This window comes from Triplophysa dalaica, chromosome 9, assembly GCF_015846415.1.
Source record: "Triplophysa dalaica isolate WHDGS20190420 chromosome 9, ASM1584641v1, whole genome shotgun sequence".
NCBI lineage: Eukaryota > Metazoa > Chordata > Actinopteri > Cypriniformes > Nemacheilidae > Triplophysa > Triplophysa dalaica.
Window position 1 is genome coordinate 22318456 of NC_079550.1, and position 21678 is coordinate 22340133.

The 21678-nt window shown below is 38.6% G+C and overlaps 2 protein-coding genes across 2 annotated transcripts; one reads left to right on the forward strand and one right to left on the reverse strand.

Annotated features, from left to right (window-relative positions):
• Positions 1-5496, forward strand: LOC130428957 (protein FAM124B). The gene is made up of 4 exons (XM_056757263.1): positions 1-336; positions 778-809; positions 2239-3005; positions 4429-5496. The coding sequence occupies exons 1-4, from the start codon at positions 263-265 to the stop codon at positions 5002-5004; spliced, it is 1449 nt and encodes a 482-aa protein (XP_056613241.1). The 5' UTR covers positions 1-262; the 3' UTR covers positions 5005-5496.
• Positions 5497-5568: 72 nt separating this feature from the next.
• Positions 5569-21537, reverse strand: mmp28 (matrix metallopeptidase 28). Its single transcript, XM_056756122.1, has 8 exons — positions 21347-21537; positions 19994-20070; positions 19461-19657; positions 15831-16052; positions 14840-15085; positions 10916-11059; positions 9942-10106; positions 5569-9250 (listed from the first exon to the last, which is right to left on the reverse strand). Exons 1-8 carry the CDS (start codon positions 21428-21430, stop codon positions 8850-8852), a joined length of 1536 nt encoding a protein of 511 aa, XP_056612100.1. The 5' UTR covers positions 21431-21537; the 3' UTR covers positions 5569-8849.
• Positions 21538-21678: the final 141 nt, after the last annotated feature.

A 21678-nucleotide genomic window follows, 5' to 3' on the forward strand; every position in this document is an offset into this window, starting at 1 on the left:
CTTTAAAAATAGATGCAGTTGATGAAATATTTAATAGTTAGCACGAAATGTGTTGTTTCGTTATGATCCTAGAGAGATATTTAAAGATATCCGTGTTTCCCCCATTCAAGTAGAGAGGACTTGGTCTTGTCTGCCTCCGGAGGTGTTGAAAATAAACGCCGACTGAAGTGACTTGTTATAAAGGGACTTTGGTTTAGTGAGTTTTTATAACGCAGCCGAGAAGCTTGAACGTGTCGATTTCAAATGAAAGTTAAGTCGCATTATGTTCCGTCGACCGCTTCACTTTATGAAACGGATGGAGGATGAAACGGCGGATTCGGGCGCGGAGACTGCGGGGTGAGTGAGGAACACAGTCGTGCGTTTGGGTTTGTTTGCGTCTCTTAGAAACCGAGAGCGATGGACGTTCATTAAAAGTTGCATAGAAGAGCTTTTTACAAGATGTTATCTGCCTTTATATGTTTAAATATAATGCGTTCAGACTGATTACCAACTTTTGTTCAATTGTGTCTTTCTTTCTGGAAGCTGCTTTGCAACAATGAAACATTGCGAAAAGAGATATATAAATAAAAATGGATTGAATTCACTAAAATAAAGCATTATGGACATCATGCAAATATTTAGCTAAAGATTGGACACTGACGTGAATATTGTCTTATTAATTCATCATATGTACGGAATGAGTGTGATATTATGATTTTAAAGCATTGCTGCATTTAACATTACTCTTTGCTTTGCACATTTGCAAACACTTATTTTCGAAACGCCTCTTTTCTTTAGATCTGACTGCAGTAAAATGTCATGCAGCGGCAGTAAGTACATTTTTTGTCTATATTTTCTTTAAAGTCACCGTGCAATCAAACACGACAATTCTGGGTGTTTCGGGATTATTATAAATGATTTATCCGTGCACACCATTACTTATTTAATTCATTTGCACTTGTAATCTTTAATCAAAAACGTTAAGCTCATCTACCGCTGAACAACTCGTGACGTCACAAACAAAAAAGAGGTAGGACTATACTGACTGTCCAATGGGCAGGCATTTTTAGCCCTCACCTCCAGGCCCGATTTACAACAAACCAATCAAAAAGGGAAGGGCATAATAAAGCCCCACCCTATTTTTTTCTAATTTCACAAGCCGTTTCACTCGGATTCACGTCACGATACGGAAAATAAATCAATCGCAACTTCTGTTTCATGGTGACTTTAAAAAATAACAGTTTGCCCAAAAATTCTGTCATTTAATAATCTTTAGAAGGAAGATGGAGAGGAACTACAGCTGTCAAGGCAAGATGTTAAAGACGCACTGTAATCAAAATGAACTGTTCGTATTATTATTAAAATTATTTTAGCCTTAAGGACATCAATTAACTGATATGTTTCTAAGCGCTGCCAAAATTCACATTTAGAAGATATAAGTGTAAAAGTCCCGTGCGCTCAACAAAATATGAGTCTCATGACGTCACGCTACTCTTCAGCCTCTCGTCAGAGCCATAGAGAGAGAGAGTTCTGCCAACGAAAGATTTTATTTATTCATTAAATGGGTTGGAAGTTTACCTCAATTGGTCTGTTTAGTCGCAGCTCCATGCGTAACTAGGAATTTCAAGGAACTATTGAAACTGAAAAAACTGTTCCATTGGAATCAACTTAGAAGATGCGACTCTCTATCAATGGCTCTGCCCTGTCAAAGTTCTTTTCCAATCAAACGCGCTTTGGAAACCAAATAGACCCGCCCCCTTCACTAAGAAAGATGCTTACGCCAATCATATGTGCAAATGACCCGTTTCGAGTCTACACAATATGAAGTATGTTAGAGATGGGCTAACATACTATTTCATGCATTCTGACTTCTTTACCATATTAAACATGCAGGCTTCTCATGCTGAACATGGTCAACTTGTTAAAAAAAAGAAGTTGGACGGATGACGTAGTATTTCTGTACTTGATACACTCCCCAAGCACTAGGATATGTGCACTTCTTAATACCCGTTTCAAAAACCGTAGGATAGCCAGCGCAACGTCTTTGTATTAAAGTTTCCGCACAATAGAAGTGACTGTTCGGTGACCAACTCTCTTCAAAATAACTTCTTTTGTGTTCTGCTGCAGCTCATCAACGTTTAAAATGTAAAGAGGGTAATAATGATGACAGAATTTTCCTTTTTGAGTGAACTATCACTTTTCCAACTTCTCACTGCCATTGCTCCCTGCCCGTCACCTCTTCTGCTATTTTTTTTTCAGTTAGCCTCATGACGGTCCCAGATCAGGAGGCCCTTCCAGTCACCATGCACTTACTTACCAACCCGGGTGACTCGCTCATGCTCCAGCACACTCTTGACCGTCTGATCAAGTGGGTCTGTCCCGCTCTCCGCCTCTTCCACGTGTCCGAACGGGCTTGTCCCCTTCGCGACCGCGCCAGAGCTAACCCGTGCACCGCGGCCGGCCACCCCTCGCACGCGGTCACCCTCTTTCTGCACGAATCTCACGGAGAAAAGCGTATTCGCAGGGTCCTGGAGTTCCTGCAGTGTCCACCCTGGCAGTACCATCATACAGAGAGCTGCGGAGTGGGCGAGGTGAGCGCCATTACATCGCCTTCTCCCTGTCTCTTTCCTAGTCGAGACTTCTACTGCCTGGGCGTGGGGATGCCGGTGTGGGGAGTGCGGACCGTGCATTACGGAGACGAGGTGGTGCGGCTCACTTTGCACAGCACCTTTGACAATTTCGTGGACACTGTGCGCTTGTACGAGACGGTGCTGCAGAGGAGGGCGGAGGAGCAGAAAACAGGTTTCTGCTGGTTCACGCTGTTTACCGAGAGCGGGTTTAGCCTGCAGTTGGCTATCAAGCAGCTCTCGCCAGGGGTTCGAGTTGAGCCCTGCTATTCGTCTGTGCTGCAGTTTAGGATAGGCGAGGTCGGACAGCTAGTGCCCTTGCTGCCCAATCCCTGCTCACCCATTAGTGCCACCCGCTGGCATACTGAAGACCTGGATGGCAATAAAATCCTCTTCCAAGTAAGTCGCAAAGAATTTGAGGGATCAGTTAGTCAGTTTCTAATAAAAATATAAAACACACATTGGCTAAAACAAATTACACACTAATTGTTGATTTCAGTGCGTACGCACGCACACACACACTGTTTGTAAAGGTGTCTCATTGTCAATTTTTTTTTTTTTATTAGTTTCACTGTGCATCAGTTTTGCACATTGCAATTTGCATAAACCATTGGCTGTGACCCATCCATTTAATGGCACTTTTCGCAGCTTTTAATTAAAGAGTAATGCGAGTTAATGACTAAAATGAAAAAAAAATACTTCCGGTAGATACTTCCGGTAGAAATCGATCGAAAGCATTATGATGCACACGGCTAATATTACCCACAACCCACCTGGACTAGACGGACTTAAGTCACTAATTAAGAAATATAACTGTAGAGTAAACATCACATATGAAACAATGAGTGAATAAATACTTAAAAGGAATTAAAAATGTATTTTGATGTGTGTGTCAGTTAAACCCCCAGGGGGGCTCCAGAAGGTTGCTAGGAGTCCCCCAGAAAAATGATAAAATAGTTCCAGAATTGTTTAAATTTGAATGTTTCTAGTGAGTTTTTCTCACTATAGTTTATTTTTTGGGACTCAAAGTGAAATTGTTACCGTCTATTTAGGTTTAGAAACAATGTGTTGACTTTATAATATCCTATTTTCTATTTATCTAACAAATTTTAAAGGTTTCTTTACACAGAAAAAATATAGATAGATATATGTTTTGCAAACAGGGGGTCCTTCACAAAAGGTTAATCATGTTCGGGGGTCCTTGGCATCATTAAGTTTGAAAACCACTTGTCTAGGCAGCAGCAGCCATTTCTGTTTCCTCTTATTTTGTCCCAGTGCGTGCATATTGTTTTGCTACACACTAAAATGTATAAACTTTTCCATAACAAAAACAGTTCATGCTTTTAGTGCATAGTATAAGTAGGTGAATTGGGACGCGGCAACAGATGCACGATGAATTTTCTATTCTTGACCTCTAAGTGGCACTGTAACATAGACATGCAGCCGAAAGCGTCGAAGCTCATTCTCCTCATCAGGACTCACCCGCTCTTACTTGCCGTACTTGCCGGGTGATAATAATATATAGATATGCACTGAATAGTTGACACAAAGAAAATAAAAATAGTTTATGAGAGAATTAAGATTTTCAGCTGAACTCAAATAAAAATACAATGGTAAAACAGTTTATTTGTTACTAGTCTAGTCAGTGTGACCCGAGTAAAGACTCACTTCATGAGTTTTCACAAAAAAGAAATGCCCATTTCAGGTCAGTCCAAAAGGCTTCGCAGACGTACTTTTTCCATTTTGAGTTGAATGTTCTTTTAGGGTGAACTTGACCTTACACGGAAGTGTCAAATTGATACAGTATGACCTATTCTTTTAGGTTGAATGTCCCGCACAACCCCAGAGGTTCCTCACATCTGCTTTTCCTCTGAGCTGTCCCACCCTACCGTCCAGAGCTCCACTACTGAGGAACGGTGTATCCACCAGGAACCCATTAACCACTCCTGGCAGCAAACTGTCCCATCTGAAGGAGCGTGCTGTGGGCGCGTGCTCTCTGCCCCCGGATAATTCTCCTCGTGGTTTGAGATTAGCAGCATGCGGTGCTTCAGAAAGCCCCTGCAGCAGTCCTCCTGGAAGCTCCTGTTACTCTTCCCAGCGCAGCAGCCCGGCCGGCCTCTCCGTTCATCAGTTTGAGCCAACAATGGCCTTGGAAACCACCGTGTCCTCTCCTTTGCTGGAAGAGCCGGAGACAGATGTGGACACAGGCTATGCTGTAAACCCACTGCCAGAAAGGACATTAAGGGCTTCTGGTTTGGAGACTCTAGCCAGGGACCTGAAATACAGCCTGCCTGAGTCTCAATGTACTCTGACCGCACAAGAGAGCTCAGAGATGATGCGGGCATCACAGTGTCATAGTGCGCACCAACATGCGCAAGTAGATGAGTTCTTTATCTGACTGTTCTTGTTTAGTGCACAAGGTAAATAGGTTAATTTCAGTGGGCCTTAAAATAGCATTCAGCAAATAAATCACATTGAGTTAGGGGTGTGCGATATGACGATATTAGATCGCGAACGATTAAAATGACTGCACGATCCACTTTTTCGGGAAAATCGTTAAATCGTCCTATATAGTAGTGTTCTATAGAATTCGTCAACATACTTGCGCCATGTAAACAAGCTCGTATACGTTGCTTGTGAATTCAGTAAGATTAAGTGACGCGGTCAGTGAAGATGGAGGGAAACACGGAGGACTTGGTCCCTAAAAAAATTCTACATCAGTAATAATGAAATGGTTTGGGTTTTCCCCAACTGACACGGCCCAAACAACAGTTATTTGCAAATGTGGCAATCATAAGATTCGAGCGTTGTAAGCAACACAACGAACCTTTTTAACCACCTAAAAATAAAGGGACTGAAAGAGTATGCCGACAGTCAAATTATAAAGGGATCCCACGCGAGTAAATCAGGTACAACCAAGCATACGGAAACTAAAAGGCTAAACAACGACTTTAGCGAAAGAACCATTTGAGAAAGGAACTCCGTATCCGTATGACAGAATGAACAAGCGCTGGAAAGATGTCACTGACGCGGTCGCATTTTACCTGGCCAAAGACATGATTCCCATAAAGACTGTGGAAAATGAGGGCTTTAAAAAACTGCTCAAAGTCGTAGATCCACGTTACGAAATACCCAGCCAAAAATATTTATCCTCCACGTCCATTCCACAGCTTTACTCCGAGTCGCGCAACAAGATGAAAAACAAAATTCAAACTGTAAAGTTTTTTGCTTACAGCTGATTTATGGTCTTGCACTTGCATTAAATATTAACTTGATTAAAATATTCTTCAAAATATAAATGGTAAAGAGTATATTTTTATATGGGGACTTAGTTTGGCTGTATTGAAGCCCCTTTAATTTGCAAAATAGTCTTAAAACCAACTTGAAGAAGAACCGCGATAAAATCGTGAATCGTGATCTATCTTGAAAAAATCGTGATTCAAATTTTTTTTCTAGATCGCCCACCCCTACATTGAGTAAACGTTAAAATTAATTGTTCAGATGAAGACAAGTATCACAAGCATAGATCTGCCGATCCTTTTTTCTTAATATTCCTTTAAAGTCCACGTGAACCTGAAGTCACGATTGTTTTAACTTCCGTGCTTTGACGCGTTTCTGAGAAAAAATAGTGGGTGTGGCTGTCATCTTTCTCTACGATTTAATTGGATGTATAAAAATAGCCGTTGTATTTTGAAATGGAACTGGCATCAGACTGACGGTTGAGGGGGAGGAGTTAACGGATGCTCCGCCCAAGCCGTCTAACATACCTCATCTTAGATGGATATTCACTACAGGATGGAAGTGCATTTTCAGATTTTAACTGAAGATTTTGAGGGCACACAATTTAAAAAAAGTGGATCGATAAACTATTTACCATAAATGCTGCAATATTTCATGAAAAAAATAGGCATTGTGATTTTTAATTTCACTGGGACTTTAAAGGATTTGCTCATAAATTACCCCACCATTTATATGTGATGTAAAAATGTCTAAATAAGATCAAGAATTTTCTCACAAATATATATCTTTTGTCTCGATATACATTTATTAACCCCTTGAAATATGAATTTTTCATTCTTCCATATATATTTATAAATATGCTTTTTGGAGCTTGAAAAACTCCGGCACTATTCATGTTCTATATTCATTTTAGAACAACTATACCTCATTGAGTGGAACTTAATGTTCTTTTACAGTGCAGGAGACTGAACTGTGAGAGCATGATTCATTATTCATTCACTCACACAGCTCATGCACACTAAATGAAGAATGCTTCTTGAGAGTTGCACATCAGACCTAAATGACTCAAAAAAACATGCTTGTGATAGGTTGCCTTATTATTTTGAGTTAACTCAACAAACAGAGACTGAAGTCCACCCAACTTAAAAAAATCATTAGTTGTCTAAACAAACAAAATATTTTGTTGGCTGAATATAGATTGATTGAAAAATAAACAAATGTATTTGTCTTTTACTAAACATAAGAGATAACTAACAGTAACAATAATATTAAAGCATAAATTAACCCAGTAAGAACTAAAACACTAATCTTTAAAAGAAAAACAAATAAGAAACTGTGAATTGAACATGCTGCAATGCATCTTGGGAACTTTCAAACACCGAATACTCTGTTTTGTGTTGGTTTCGGACAAAAACTTGAGAATCTAAGTCCAGTCAACAATATAATCTTCAACCATTTGTCTCCTTTAACATGTTCAAGTTTATTTTTGTTGGAAGAACATTTTGGAAGTTGGATTTTTTAGCGCAACCTATTGTATGACTTCAGGAGACCGTCAAAAATTTTTTTAAGTGAGAAATTGATTGTTTATTTTTCACACAGGAAATTGTTGGTCAGCTCGAGCACACTGAATTGTTGGTTACATTATACTCATTTTTTTATAAATGTAGTAGTCCTTCGGTTTCATAGAAAAATACTCCATACTGTTGAAATAGTAAAAGTGTGTGCTAAAATGCAATTCCCAACATTCTCACGCAGACTAAGGTGCAAGTCAAATATATAAACTATGTATACAATCAAGAAGCATTTTAAAGCAGGGGTTGTCCACCTTTTTTGACACCAAGGCCCCCCATTGTAAGGTTGACATTAACGCCTTTGTTACATTATCGTTTTAGCTTTTTAAATGTATTAAAAAACTTTTTTTTTAGATACTAGTCATGTTGAGGGCCCCTTTGAAGTCCGCTGGGGCCCCCTTGTGGACCGTGTCCACCATTGAGAACCACCTTTTTAAAGGCAATAAGTCTATGTAGCCTAATTATAGTTTTTTTTGGTGGGTGGCATGTTGTTCTTTCTTTTTTTGTGGAATAAAGAATAACACAAATTAAATATTTTATACTGTATGTAAAAATCTATGAATGTATTTTTAATGTATTAAAGGGATAGTTCTCCCAAAAACCCCAATTCTGTCATAATTACACACCCTCATGTTGATCCAACCCTGTATAAATGTGTTTCTTCTGCTAAACAAAAGGGAAGATATTTTGAAGAATGTCAGAAAGCAAACACAGATCATTGACTCCCATTGTGTTTTTTTCCCCAACTATGGCAGTAAATGGGGGATGAAATCGGTTTGCTTACTGACATTCATCCAAATATTATATTGAGATCATCAGAACAAAGACATTTATAGAGGTTAGGTTAAATCTGAGGGTGGGTAAATAATGACTGAATTTTCATTTTTGGGTGAACTGTCCCTTTAAATATCCTGTACTGAGTTTGTAATATAATATGTAATGTCATGGATAGGAAACCTTCTGAACGCTACGTCATTCTTAAGTTCTACCTCAAGAGTGGTAGCGCTATATTCTTAAGAACGACGTAGTGATACAAAGGTTTCAGGAAACCAACACCAGGCCTTTATCTTTTGCCAAACTAATTTAACATTCATGTAGTCAAGAAGGGCATTGACGTAAGTAAAGAACATTGTTTTGACTAATATACCTTCTGTTCTCTAAATGTTGTTTTTTCACTGTAGCGTGTCATGACATCCGTGTTTTTTCATGTTGTGACCATAAACATTGTTTCACGTTTCACTCCTAGCAGGTGTGTGCTGATGTAACATGACACAAATCTGGCATCGTTTACCATTATGAGTTCAACATAAAGCTATGTAACTTTATCCATTTGTTGCTGTGTTTGTAGAGCACATGCAAGAAAGACAATCTTTCCTGTAGTTAATTGCACGCAATATCAATTTTGCTGATATCTTTTGGCTCCCTCTTCTGATCAAAGTAGGTCATTATCTTCCAATGATGAGTTCCTCTGGCAACCAATCCACTGCAGCCTTGTAGTCCAGTTTCCGGTCTCAGTGATGCGCACCTTTCCCGGATCGAACCTCCAGTACTGCTGTTCTTTAAAGAAGTACAGATTTCCATCAGGCCACGTCAGGGCCCCATTTAACCCCCGTGGAATCCCTTTCCAGTCACTAAGAGGACGGGGGTAGTATGGCTCTGGTTTAAGAGTCTCTAGGTTCAGGACGAAATAACGGGATCCTTTCAGGAGAACCATCTTGCCCAGCGGCGGGTAGAAGAAGGCACAGTCAGGGTGTTTGGGCAGGCCTGATTTATTGTTCTTCCTGGGGAATCCAGGATCCAGAAGATCGTCCGAGTAACGCCACATCCATTTTCCTAACAGAGGCATTAAAAAATCATTAAAAATGTCACAATTTCACCGCAATTCGTTACTTTCACATGGTGGTCTATTTATATATTTCCCTTCAATCTTATCTGTACGTTTTTTTACGATCTGCTTCTGCTCCAGTGACATCCGGTATGGCCTTTAATCTCCCTTTTTACTAATAATTATACATTTTGTACAAGTGACATTGTTCGACAACATACAAACTCACCACTTTATAAAACAAATTGAGGACAGGTTGGAACGGACTGTTTACTTAAAGTCCCAGTGAAATAAAAATTTTAAAAAGGTCTTATTTTTTCAAGAAATATTTCAGCGTTATTTGTAACTAACCTATCAATGTGGGTCATTTTCTTTTTTAATTTCATGAAACCTCATAATCTTCAGTTAAAATCTGAAAAAGCACTTCCGCCCTGAAATGACTTTCCATCTCAAATGATGTATGTTAGACAGCTTGGGCGGAGCATCTGTTAACTCCGCCCTTCAACTGTCAGTCTGCTTCCAGTTTCAATTCAAAATGCAACGTCTGTTTACACATCCGATCAATTTGCAGGGAAAACCGCAAGCCACCCCCACTTTATCACTCGGAAATGCTTCACAGGGACTCTGCTCTTTAAAATGAACAGCCATTGTTATTTTCGCATAGGTGTTCTGTTTTTTGGAGATTGAAACTAAGTGCACCTTTAAAGAAGTAGAGTTTGCCGTCCTGTAGGGAAAATGCAGCTGCTTCGATGGCCAATGGGAGTTGCGGCCAGCGTTTCTGGAGAGGATGAGGACCGATCATACTTCCATTATGTAAAGTCCAGAATAGACGGCCCTGAAACACCAGCACTGTCCCGTTCATGTCTACAAAACAAGTTCAATGTTTTTTACATTATTTTACATTTGACAGATTTATCCAAAGCATTGTTTAGTGCATTAATGCGTTTTATGTGTTCGCTTGAATCGAACACATGACTTTACAACTGATCTACATAAATGACGGCAACGGCTAACCAATGGCAGGAGGTGAAGCCACAGGAAGTGATCACGCCGCCATTTTGGTAAGCTCAACTGACAGGGAGCGCTATTGACTTACAGTCAAAATGACGATCTTAAGTAACCTGTTTTTCAGCTTATTAGGCACGCAATACGTTTTTAAGTTTACAAGTGTTTTTAAATTAGTTGTAACTTTTGATGTTTTTCCAAAGCTTATGTTTATTTTGGGCAGAATAGCAATGTATAGAAATCACTGTACAAAAGGTGAGTGTATAAAATCATTTAACTAAATAATTAACCATTTACATGCTTAAGGGGACTGGTGAGCTACCGTTTTATCATTAATATAGGATTGTTACTTTGAGTAATTCAATGGCGGTCCTTGTCAGTTTGGCATAGCAATATGGCGGTGCGATCGCATCCTGTGGCTTCACCTCCATTGTAAAGTACAATGTAATATGAGTCGCTTTGGATAAAAGCGTCTGACCAATGCATTAATGTAAATAACTCCATATTGATTTAAAAGAACGTTTGGGCAACATGGTGGCGTGGAAGCTTCAGTGTAATGACGTAATGAGCAATCCAGTAGACCAGATATTTACACTAGATCACAAGGGTCTACGAACTGAGCTACAGGAAACACATGAAATCAAATTCAAGTGCCTTTCTGTTCTTACCCATGGTGACGGCATCAAAGAAATCCTGACAGTATTTGGGTGTATAGGATCCTTCATTATAGTCTTTCGAAATCCCCCACCCTTCTACAGCCAGACTCAGAGCCCGTCCTGTCAACTGCTGAAATCCACCCCCAGATGGTTTACCTGTTCATCAATACAAACATGCAGAATGTCAGTATGTACCTTTGAGCTCGAGACATTTACACAAACATGTCAAGAGATATTTTCTGCAACTTGATATTAAAGGAGCTGTATGTAATCATTTTACCGTGTTAGGAAACATGATAAGTTCAAATTGGTTTGTCTAAAATAACAGTCAATTATTTCAATCTGAAATGTGCGTTCAGTGCTGGAATGTCTGTTTTTGTTTTGTTCTTGTGTATTTCAACAGCTCGGTTGTCAGTGGGAGACAATCACAGCATGTTGCAGCAAACAACCGACCTGGGTCACAGATAGTAGATTCCACCCTTTCCGGTACTTTTATGTTGCAAACTTAGAAAGAATGTACGTATTATTTTACAACTTAAGAGGAGTAATATAATTTTATTATGGTCATTTAAATGAGAAAGCAATATGGCCCGTAAATGCGACCTCCGGAGGACGCAACCTCTGAAACGACATGCTGTTTTGAGTTATTTTCGCAAAAAAAAAAATACTACGAATGTCTTCATTATCAGATAAACATACAGTCGATGCTTTCCGTTACTCTCCCGTAGGTGTCTGGCAACTCCTGTGAGCGTCGATATTTTCAATTTGGACTGCGATACCAAGCTCAACCGCTAGGTACAAACGTATCCTTTAAATTCCATTAACACCAGCAAAAACAGAAGCTTCCAAAAAAATCTGTCATTGAAGACAATGAAAAATCATGTGTTTTAGAGAGAAACAGCACTTTTCACAAAATAGTTGGGTCAATCTGTTTTGTCAATATGTCAAGCTTTACTGTATAATTGCATTGCAGGACTTACTGCCATCGCATTAAATTACTCATGTTGAACTGCTCCTCACATTACAAATATAATCTGCAAAATATAATATCTGTAAAATAATAAACACCAGGTAAATGAACACGCAAGGTCACATTACAGTAGATGACAATGAAATTACAGCTACAACTACAAAATCGAGTGCACAAAGAGATAACGTTAACCCTCTCTCTAAGCAAACTCAAGGATTTCTTTTAACACGCTTTAATCTTTGTATCTATAGTAACTACTTGTCTAAAATAAAAGGTCAAAGACATTGTAACGCAATGAAAGCTGAGGAGGAACACACAATCCCTCCTGTGATAAGCATGAGGATGGACACACACCCATTTTGATTCATGAATGTTCAACAAACATTTTTGTAGCAGCAGATGATAATATCACAGTCTCGGTGGACAAACAGGGTTAGACGAATAATTACTGTGTTCTGCATTGAAGTATGCATGTCTCATGTTTACTTTAAAGATCACTTTACCATCTCAAGAGGAAGAAAAAATAAAAGACAGATTATGACATTGAGTTGATATTAGTAAACTTTGAAAGTTATGTTTGAATTAAAATTATTTATTAATTTGTAGTTTTGTAGGGCTAAAGCTGGCAAGGGCTGTGTAACTGGAGGGTGGCTCTGTTCACCCAAGCCATAAACTATCACCACACTAATTAAAGTGACAGTACATTCTTAATGGTCTATATTATTGGTTGACAACAAAAGCAAGTTTAAATTATATAATCAATAGTTACCCACTCCCCATGACGCTTTGCGTTCAAACAGCAGTACTTGCAGGAGCAGGTGATATAGCCTTGTTTGCGTTGAAAATATAGGCAACAAAAATACTACACTGTATGTTCTTTTTTCCATGGCCAAGAATCCAACAACTGTGTATCAAAGGAAACCAAAAATCTTTTTAATGTTCGCCTATAAAAAACTGAGTTGGTTTAAAGAATATTCAGCGCTTTAATCCAAGCAAATAAATTTATATTTAAATATGAATATTCACATTATATTCTGGGCCTAATTAAACGTTATCACATTGCAGTGAGTTATAGTGTATAATTTAATTAATAATATTAAACTACGTTTGGGAGGGGCGTGATCATGATAGCCGTTCCTCGGCACTGTCCAGGGACAGTTTTGCAGCATCCTTATTTGCAGAAAATGAAAACTGGAGAAACAGGTCAAAATAACAGAAAAGATGCCCTGTATTTATCAGATATTAAATACTGCAAAAAAAAAACAAGCTTTAATCACTTTTAAGCAATACAACAGTAATTTGTAAATTGAAAAGTAAAAAAAATAATCTGATAACCTCGATTTTTAAAACCTACGATCGCAGTTTCCACGTGTCTTGTCATGCTGTCAGTTTTTCATAATGCTATTGGATGACTTCATGTCACTCCAGAGGTTTGATTTTGTTGAATGGAATGGCCACGATACACACAACACACACACACAGACTTCCATGATGTATTGTAAGAAAATTACAGCGGAAATCTTTGGGGAGGGTGTGAATTTATGGGACTTTTATTTGTGGAACCACATCTTAAATGTGAATAGAGGGTACAATGAATATACTGAAATTTAAAGAAAAGATATTTGCTGGCTAAAGTTAGTTTTCAGAACTCGGAGGTGTTCAATAAATGGAGGTTTTAGGTTAAGGACACCGTCCCAGACAAAATAAGTGTATGACAATGGCTGGGTCTATCAGCCGGAGAAGGTCATAGTCAACAACCTCTCAAAAATATCCAGCAGTGACCCTGAAGTTACTGTGCAATAAAGAGACGAAGCTCACAGGATGATATATACACTATTCCTAGAGCTGAATGTACTGTAATGACCTTTGTTGTGTACAGTCTTAGAAGCATCTACACAATAATGTTCATATCCAGACTACTGACATTACTTGAGAGACTTTTTCCGCAGGATATTTGTGCAAAGGGCTCCATGTGATCTCTTGTCAAATCAAGCGTATTGGTGGGGGGATATTACTATGGCGGTACTTCTACTCTGTTCATACGAGGCGGCAGGGACAGGCAGAGAGTTTGCCCAGAACTATATCAATATTGTATCAATATTTCAAATATTGTATAAATCATGGAGCGTTGTCATCCTGACCGAACTGAATTTTCACCCCTTAGCAAATTATTAAGGATATTGTTCCAGGACTTTTTCAGGAGATTTTTCAGTTCAGAATTCAGAGTTGAAGTAGCTGCGGTATGCACATATACCGTGAAATGAAGATGTATTTAGCGTGTGGAAACATGCCAGACACATGCTTAAGGAACAGCTGACAGTTTCACTACTAGCCTATCTGTCATAAACAGAAACTCTATGTTAGCTTCAACTGCGTTGGGTAAAGCTTGTATAAACACATTGAAAATAATAGGGTGCTTTGTGAGTTCAGGAATTTGTATGTTTACAGTGAAATTGGTTGCGTGCGTTAGAACCATTCAGAAAAACAACAGGGCGTATAGCGGTATAGGGAATGGATAAACAAACCACATGTGTGTTTTTGTTCGTCTGTGTTTCACAAACTTTAGTCGACACTAATTGCTATTACTATAAAATGAACAGTAAGACATTTACTTAAGGCAGAAGCCATGCTGCTTTATTAAGCTAAATATTAATTCAAATAAATAAATAGTATTTAGTTTATTCAAATCTATGAACCTATATATTAAACTTAGGTTTGTGCTAAATGAGACAAAGTAAGCTATTACTTTTCACACAATTTCTCTTTTTTAGTGAACAAACCCATAGACTTTAATTAAACCACATTAAACCATTGTGAAAGTGCATTTTGCTGGCAAGCCCTGCTCACATAAGATTATGTAAAACGTAGCTTGCAATGTATGCAAACGATTAAAAGGGGATTTATAAATCGCATGAACACACTTGCAAAGCATTCCAATAGCATATGATCTTGAAATAAGGATTTACCATAAAATTGTTGTATAGCTGTGATGTCATCCCAACTGAGCAATGCATTGCGATCCATCTTCTTATAAAATGGCGACATAAGCGCATGACGCACGGGCGAATGAACCAAGCCCAAGGTGTGGCCAATCTCATGGGCTGTTACTAGGAACAGGTTGCGTCCTTTAAAGCGGTTGAGGGTCCAGCGTTCAGCCATGTCGAAGTGAGCCTCACCACGAGAAGGAAGAAACGCATGAGCCAGAGACCCACCTAAAGACATCGCAGAGGGAAACCTTACCAACGTGTAAACAGTATAAACACAATGATACTGTACTATGTCCGCAGATACAAAATCGTCAACATTCTCAGTTTGTATAAAAAGGGTGAGTGTGATTTCACCAAGCAGGACATGTATCTGAATCAACATCTAAGGAATCAACCAATCAGATGGTTGCATTAGGTATGACTAAATGTAACATTAAGGACTGACTAAGGGCAGATTCACATTTCGCACCTAAAATCGCAGGGGAATGCAAGCCGCACTGCACATGCACATCATTCATGCACAACATTTCACGTGCAAAAGATGGGAAATGTGAATCAACCCTTACGGACTTGTAAAGCTTTAGCAACAATCTCTTATTTTCCTCTGGTTTAGGGATAAGTTGTACTTTAGATTGTTTCTTTGACTGTAAGGTTGTTCCAGATCAACAAAGGTTTTTATTCAGCAGAATGACCTCAAAGGGTTTGAATGCTAGTATGCTGTACGTTGCATAACTGAATCGTGTAAAATATGTAATCTGCTATCTGTTTTGGGAGATTCTAGGCTATGTGGTAAAACATCGTCTATAAGATGGCATCAAACTGTAGAAATTACATTCTGTGATAATTGACTGAATATTCCTTTTAGACTTGAATACCAAAAAATGCACAACAAAACTATTATAAAGAAAACAGAAGAAATTCCTTAACCAAAAAATAAAAAGTGATGGTTATAATGTGAGCTCTCCCGCACCTGGTCCATCAAATGCATTCCCTGTCCCATCGTTATGTTCCCCTTCAAAGAAGGCCAGACGGATGTCGGCAGGACCCTGACTAACCTCCTGGAAGACCAGCCCGGACGCATTACTCCAGATCTGGAATGCCGTGAACACCGCCAGACGCACTTGACTGGCAGATAGGTAGTGTGGCCGGTTCATGATGCGATAGGTCAGGTGACGTTTGTACCACCTATCACCTGTAGAAGTAGAAACATATGCTGTTTTTTTTACAAATAAAGACCACCGTTTCAGTTTTAAGTCTTTACTACTCAACATTCTTGTTTTAAAAACACACATAATTCCAACTAAAAAAACAACTCCATTGCCCGTGAGACCGCACAAATGCAAATGCAATTACACTGTACAATGACTTTAAATTGCGGTTCACAAATAGTTCCCTATTAACTTGATGAAGCCTAATTTTGGAGCAATTTAGTCAGAAGATGGAGGGCAAGTGTTATTTATTGTCCATTCTTTCATCAGACACCAAAAAACAAAACAGACAAACACCCAGCTACAGAATTAAGTTACTGTAGTAGTCCGAATCAAAGCCAATTGTTTCTCTCAATCTATGAGATTGGCTCGGTTCTAGTTAAAGATCCACTGAAATCAAAAGGAAAGTTTTTTCCTTTTATTAAAAATATTAAGGATATCAATAAACTGATATGATCCTAAGCGCGGACAAAATTTGCATTTTGAAGATATAAGCATTCGAAACGGACAATCTAGCATCTAGAAATAGCACTACACTAAAACAAAGTTCTTGTCCAATCAAATGCAGAGTCCCGCCCCCTTCACCATGACAGCCGCAAAAGCGGGGCATCATATCAGCCACTTGTTTGCAAATTTATTCGTGAATGACGCATAGTGCACTAAAAAATAGGGTTTGATTCAGACTGTGTAAACATGTTGTCCATGTTGACGAATGAAGATTCATTTTGAGTCAGTATCACGCAAGCAATCATTCGTGCAAATCTGTGGGAAAACGAATTGTGTTGAGGAAGAGATCAGACTCCTTCGAATCACTGTATCTTTAAGGCCAATGTTTCGTCCTTTATTAAATACGTTATTTCAATTTAGAACAAAAAACATACAAAATACGAGCATAAAAACTGATTTTAGCAAATTGTTGTATTTGTGTTAAAATCCCTGTGAACCAAAAGTTGCGATCGTTTTTACTTTCGTATTTTGACGCATTTCATAGTGAAATGAAATTTGGAATGAGAAAAATAGTGGGCGTGGCTTTCGTCTGTCTCTGCAATTTGATTGGATGTTTAAAAACAGGCGTTGCATTTTGAAATGGAACTGGCAGCAGAATGACAGTTGAAGGGGAGGAGCTAACAGATGCTCCGCCCAAGCCATCTAACATACGTCATTCTAGATGGATAGTCACTACAGGACGGAAGTACATTTTCAGATTTTAACTGAAGATAATGTTGCCACACCAATTTAAAAGAGAGAATGACCCACATTGATAAACTATTTACAATAAATGCTGCAATATTTCATGAAAAAAGAGGGTATTGTCATTTTTAACTTCGCCGGGACTTTAAACACAGCAAATTTACACATTATAGTCCATATAGTGTATATACATAAAGTGTATTCTGAGTTTAAAAGGTGCCATGACAGAATCAAATGTTAAAAAGAGACCAACACAAAAATGTGAAAATTTATTTTGCTCAGAGTGAGAAATCACTGTGTACTGGTGCAGTGCTCCTTTAAATGACAGGAAACATTGTAATGTTTAAACTACGAACTAATCTCTTTTTTTTACTTGAAAATAATTACAATCCTAACACAACAATAACACAGCTGTCAGAGACACAGTATGTTGGCCTCTCTGTATTATTGCCAGATGGACCTGCATGTATGAAAACAAGGGAACCATCAGAATACTACGTATACATGCCACAGAGCTATTTTTGCACTAAGAACATATTTGCCGGCATCAGGTACTGACATGAACACACACACACTCGCTCAGATTATGCTGCATTCCTGACATATTAGCAAATTCTCAACCTGACATGTCAGAATTGACGGTTTTCACACCCCTTCCACCCCTTACAGACAAACACAAGTCTTTATTTCATAAGTGTTTTAATCCTGAGGTCACTATACTAAAACTATAACTTTAAGACACAAGATAGGTTTCCATTACAGATTTGAGCAAAAAGTTAAGCTTTGTTTTCCAAATGTCAATTAAAACAATATCGCAGAATGACTGCATTTCCAGTGAATGATGTTACGCGACTAATTTCATTTTTTTATTTTTCTTGCGATAAGTCATTCTGGCCGTGCTTCTTCTTTGTACGTTTTATGGCAGGTTGCAAACCATCTTTAGTATATAGTCCCACCTACTGTGATGAAAGAGTGAAGAGAAATGTCTATATTTCCTTTATTATTTTCACATCACCTCACTGTTCCTAATAAATCTCAATACTGAACTCAATTATTTTCCTGCATATGGGCCATCTTATGTGATATTACTTATTGTGAATTCCTTACATCCAATCTTTCCAAATGTTCTACCATAACATACCGGGAATGGTCATGTGACTTTTTTGTATGGCACGTGACTTCTAAGTACGATAAAAAGTGTTTCCACTTCAGTTTTGCGAAATATGTCTTTATCATATTGCTGGAAAAAAAACACATGCGAGCGTGAAAACTTTTTTAGCGAAACATTTTTTGCGAAATTGACGTGTTTCCATTAGTCATTATTTCAATTCGATAGCCTTGTGGTTAGTGCTCCGACATATGGCACTGTTGCACTCCGGGCAACCAGAGTTCAAACTCGTGGTCCTTTCCCGATCCCACCCACTTTGTTTCCAGTTCTGTTCCGGTACTGTAAATAAAGGCAAAAACCCCAAACAAAAAATACCTTCCCTATCCATGTTTACTGTAATTTGCCTAAACTCTCCATTGTTAAACCATGTTGGGCCAACAGAACATATCTCGGTGCTTCAGTGGTTCTTCAGAGGTTCTTTGGAGTGACGGAGGTGCTATATAGCATAGTTTCCGTATAAAGAACCTGTTAAGCCTCTGTATGGTTCTTCAGTGGTTCTAGCACCTCAGTCATCCCAAAGAACTGCTGAAGAACCACTGAAGCACCAAAATTTGCTTCTATATGACACTAAAAGTGGTTCCCAATTATTCGATCACACTCCAAGAACCTTTTTTAGTGCCATAAAGCAGGTTTTCTTTTTGAGTGAATGTTTCGACTTGTGCAAAACACGTACACTTGGTGTGGACTCTAATTATGTATCCCACTGTATTTAGCCCTCATTAGGCGACGCACCCTCCCCAGCAGGCGCAGAATTACCCCTCGCCTCGGGGAAAGATTCCTGTTAATAGAGGAGGTGGAGCGGCACAACTTTACTCCATGTTAGTCAGGAGTTTGGTTGGGTACCTCTAGAAGACTAGTAATAACGTCACATCTTCCAATACTACAGTGACTCCATTTCACTGAAAGATAGTTTAAAGTTATGCTCAAAGACAATTAACAAAGGACAAAGGAAAGAACTTCAGCGGTTATGAATACCTCAAAGCATGGTAGATTTAAATACACATGAACGATAACGTGTATGATGTGTACATACCTGATACGATGTTACGTTTCTTACGGAGGTGCTGCTCGTGTCTGTCCATGTAGCCGGTGAAGATGTTGTTGACTCTTTGACCCCAAGCACTATGACTCCGGGCATCTTTAACCCCGCAGCGGGGTGATGTCATCTTCACCAGAGTGCCACTATCCAGCCTTCCAGTGACGGGCAGGTGAGACAGCCACTGAAACTCTCTAAACAGAGCACACAAATATAATAACAGCTGCGATTCTTTTGTTCAATGTCCTTGCTCTGTTTTCTGTGCATTATTATTAATCACCTCCAAACCAGAGTTAACATGTGAACATCAAAGAAAAGCAAGAGCATCAAGGAGCTGCGAGCTGGAAAAAAGAGCAACGTCCATCCTTTCTTTTTTTATGGATCATTACTACACAGATACAGTAAATTAAAAGACATCTATCTAAATTAATCCAATCTGTTCTCACAGAAGAACGAGTTTCATCAATGTCTTAAAAAGAAATGACATCACTTGATTTGACAGAAAATGCAATGAAAAGGCATTCATTTACCTTATTGCTGACTTTATTTCAGAAGCATTGTGAGTTTTATTTTCCTCGTGCAGGTATCCATATCGCTCTAAAAAACCCTGATGACACAGACATCATGACATCATTACTATCAACCCCGTGACAACGGGTGCTGATATGGGCTCAGATTACTAAAGCAAGGAGATACAGTATATCATTAAATCAATGTTCACTAATGGAAGAAGGAGAATGATCTGTTGCAAATAAGGCAACAAAAACAAAACTGTTCATGTAAAAATTGTTTAGATTGGATATGTTCAAAATGGGAAAGCAAGTCTACCAGTGTACACGTTTGATCAAATGTTCAATCATTTCTTGTATTAAACGTGTACTGATATACACTGTTAAAAATACTTAAAGGTTGTTCACAGGATACCATTTATGCTTTCACAAAGAACCATTCAGTCCATTTATCCTACAATGTTAGTCAATGATGTCCCAGAAATGTCATTTGCAAACATTTTTCCAAATATCTTTCATTGTGTTAAACAGAACAGAGAAATTTATAAAACGTCTGGGGGGGTAATTCATGCTAGAATTTCCATTTTGGGATTGAGTATCCCTTTAAAAGTGACACATTTACATACGACCAATTCAACAAATTGTTTATTGAATAAAAACAATATGCATTTAAATGAATGAATATTTAATACAAAATATTATATAATAAATATGAATAAATTAATATCAATGAAATAAAATAGTTACATTATTAGCCACCAGCCGATAAACAAACACAGACCGGAAGTTAACTTCGGGCCAGGCGCGTGCATCTATGAAACCGTGAATAGTGTCGCATGATGTATGTACTTTAAAAGGTCATTTGCAACAATGTAAAAATGTAAACAATGAAATAAATTTGAACTATATTGTGACAAAAATCTATTTCGTTTCACCGTAGCCATTGTCACGACATACATTTATTACAACATTCTTTGAATGAAATGATGTGTGTTGCGATTCTGTAACTTTTAAAACAAACAATTATGACAACTATAATTAGCAGCACACACTACAATAAAGAAGCACTGTGTCTTGAGTTTTGACCGCACCTTTCCTGAAACCAACCAACTGCATGTTAAAATAGCAAGAAAAGGTTTGTGAACCGATGTGAAACATACTGGATTTCTTCATTCTCCTGCTCTCATCTGCACAATCTTCACTCTTTTATTATAATTTCCGACATTCTAATGCGTTAACAATTGTCGTCCAAATGCGCCCCTAAAGTGATGTCAGATGTCAATCAAAACAGATCATCGTCATTTGTATTTAAACACCAGCAGCATGATCATCATCATCATCCCGTGATTAAGGTCAAATAGTCCCCGGTCTTACCTGAGCATGTGCTGCTGTGGACACTGGAGAACAGACAACAGTCTTTACGCACAATAAAAGCGTCAACAGCGCAAACATCTCCATCTGTGAGCTGTGTCTCGTGAAAACAGCTGCATGACGATGAACGGAAATCCAAAGTGAAGAACTTCAGTCACGATCCTCAAAGTTTGACTGGCGCTGATAAAACTGCGCAGCTCGAGCAGCTTTTCCGCATGTAGGATGCGCGCGCGCGTCACTAGACCCGTTTATACCATTTACTGCCTTCACGTACTCACACACTGCATACAGAAGTGGCCAAAAGTGACATCAATTTTTGAATAATATAACACTTG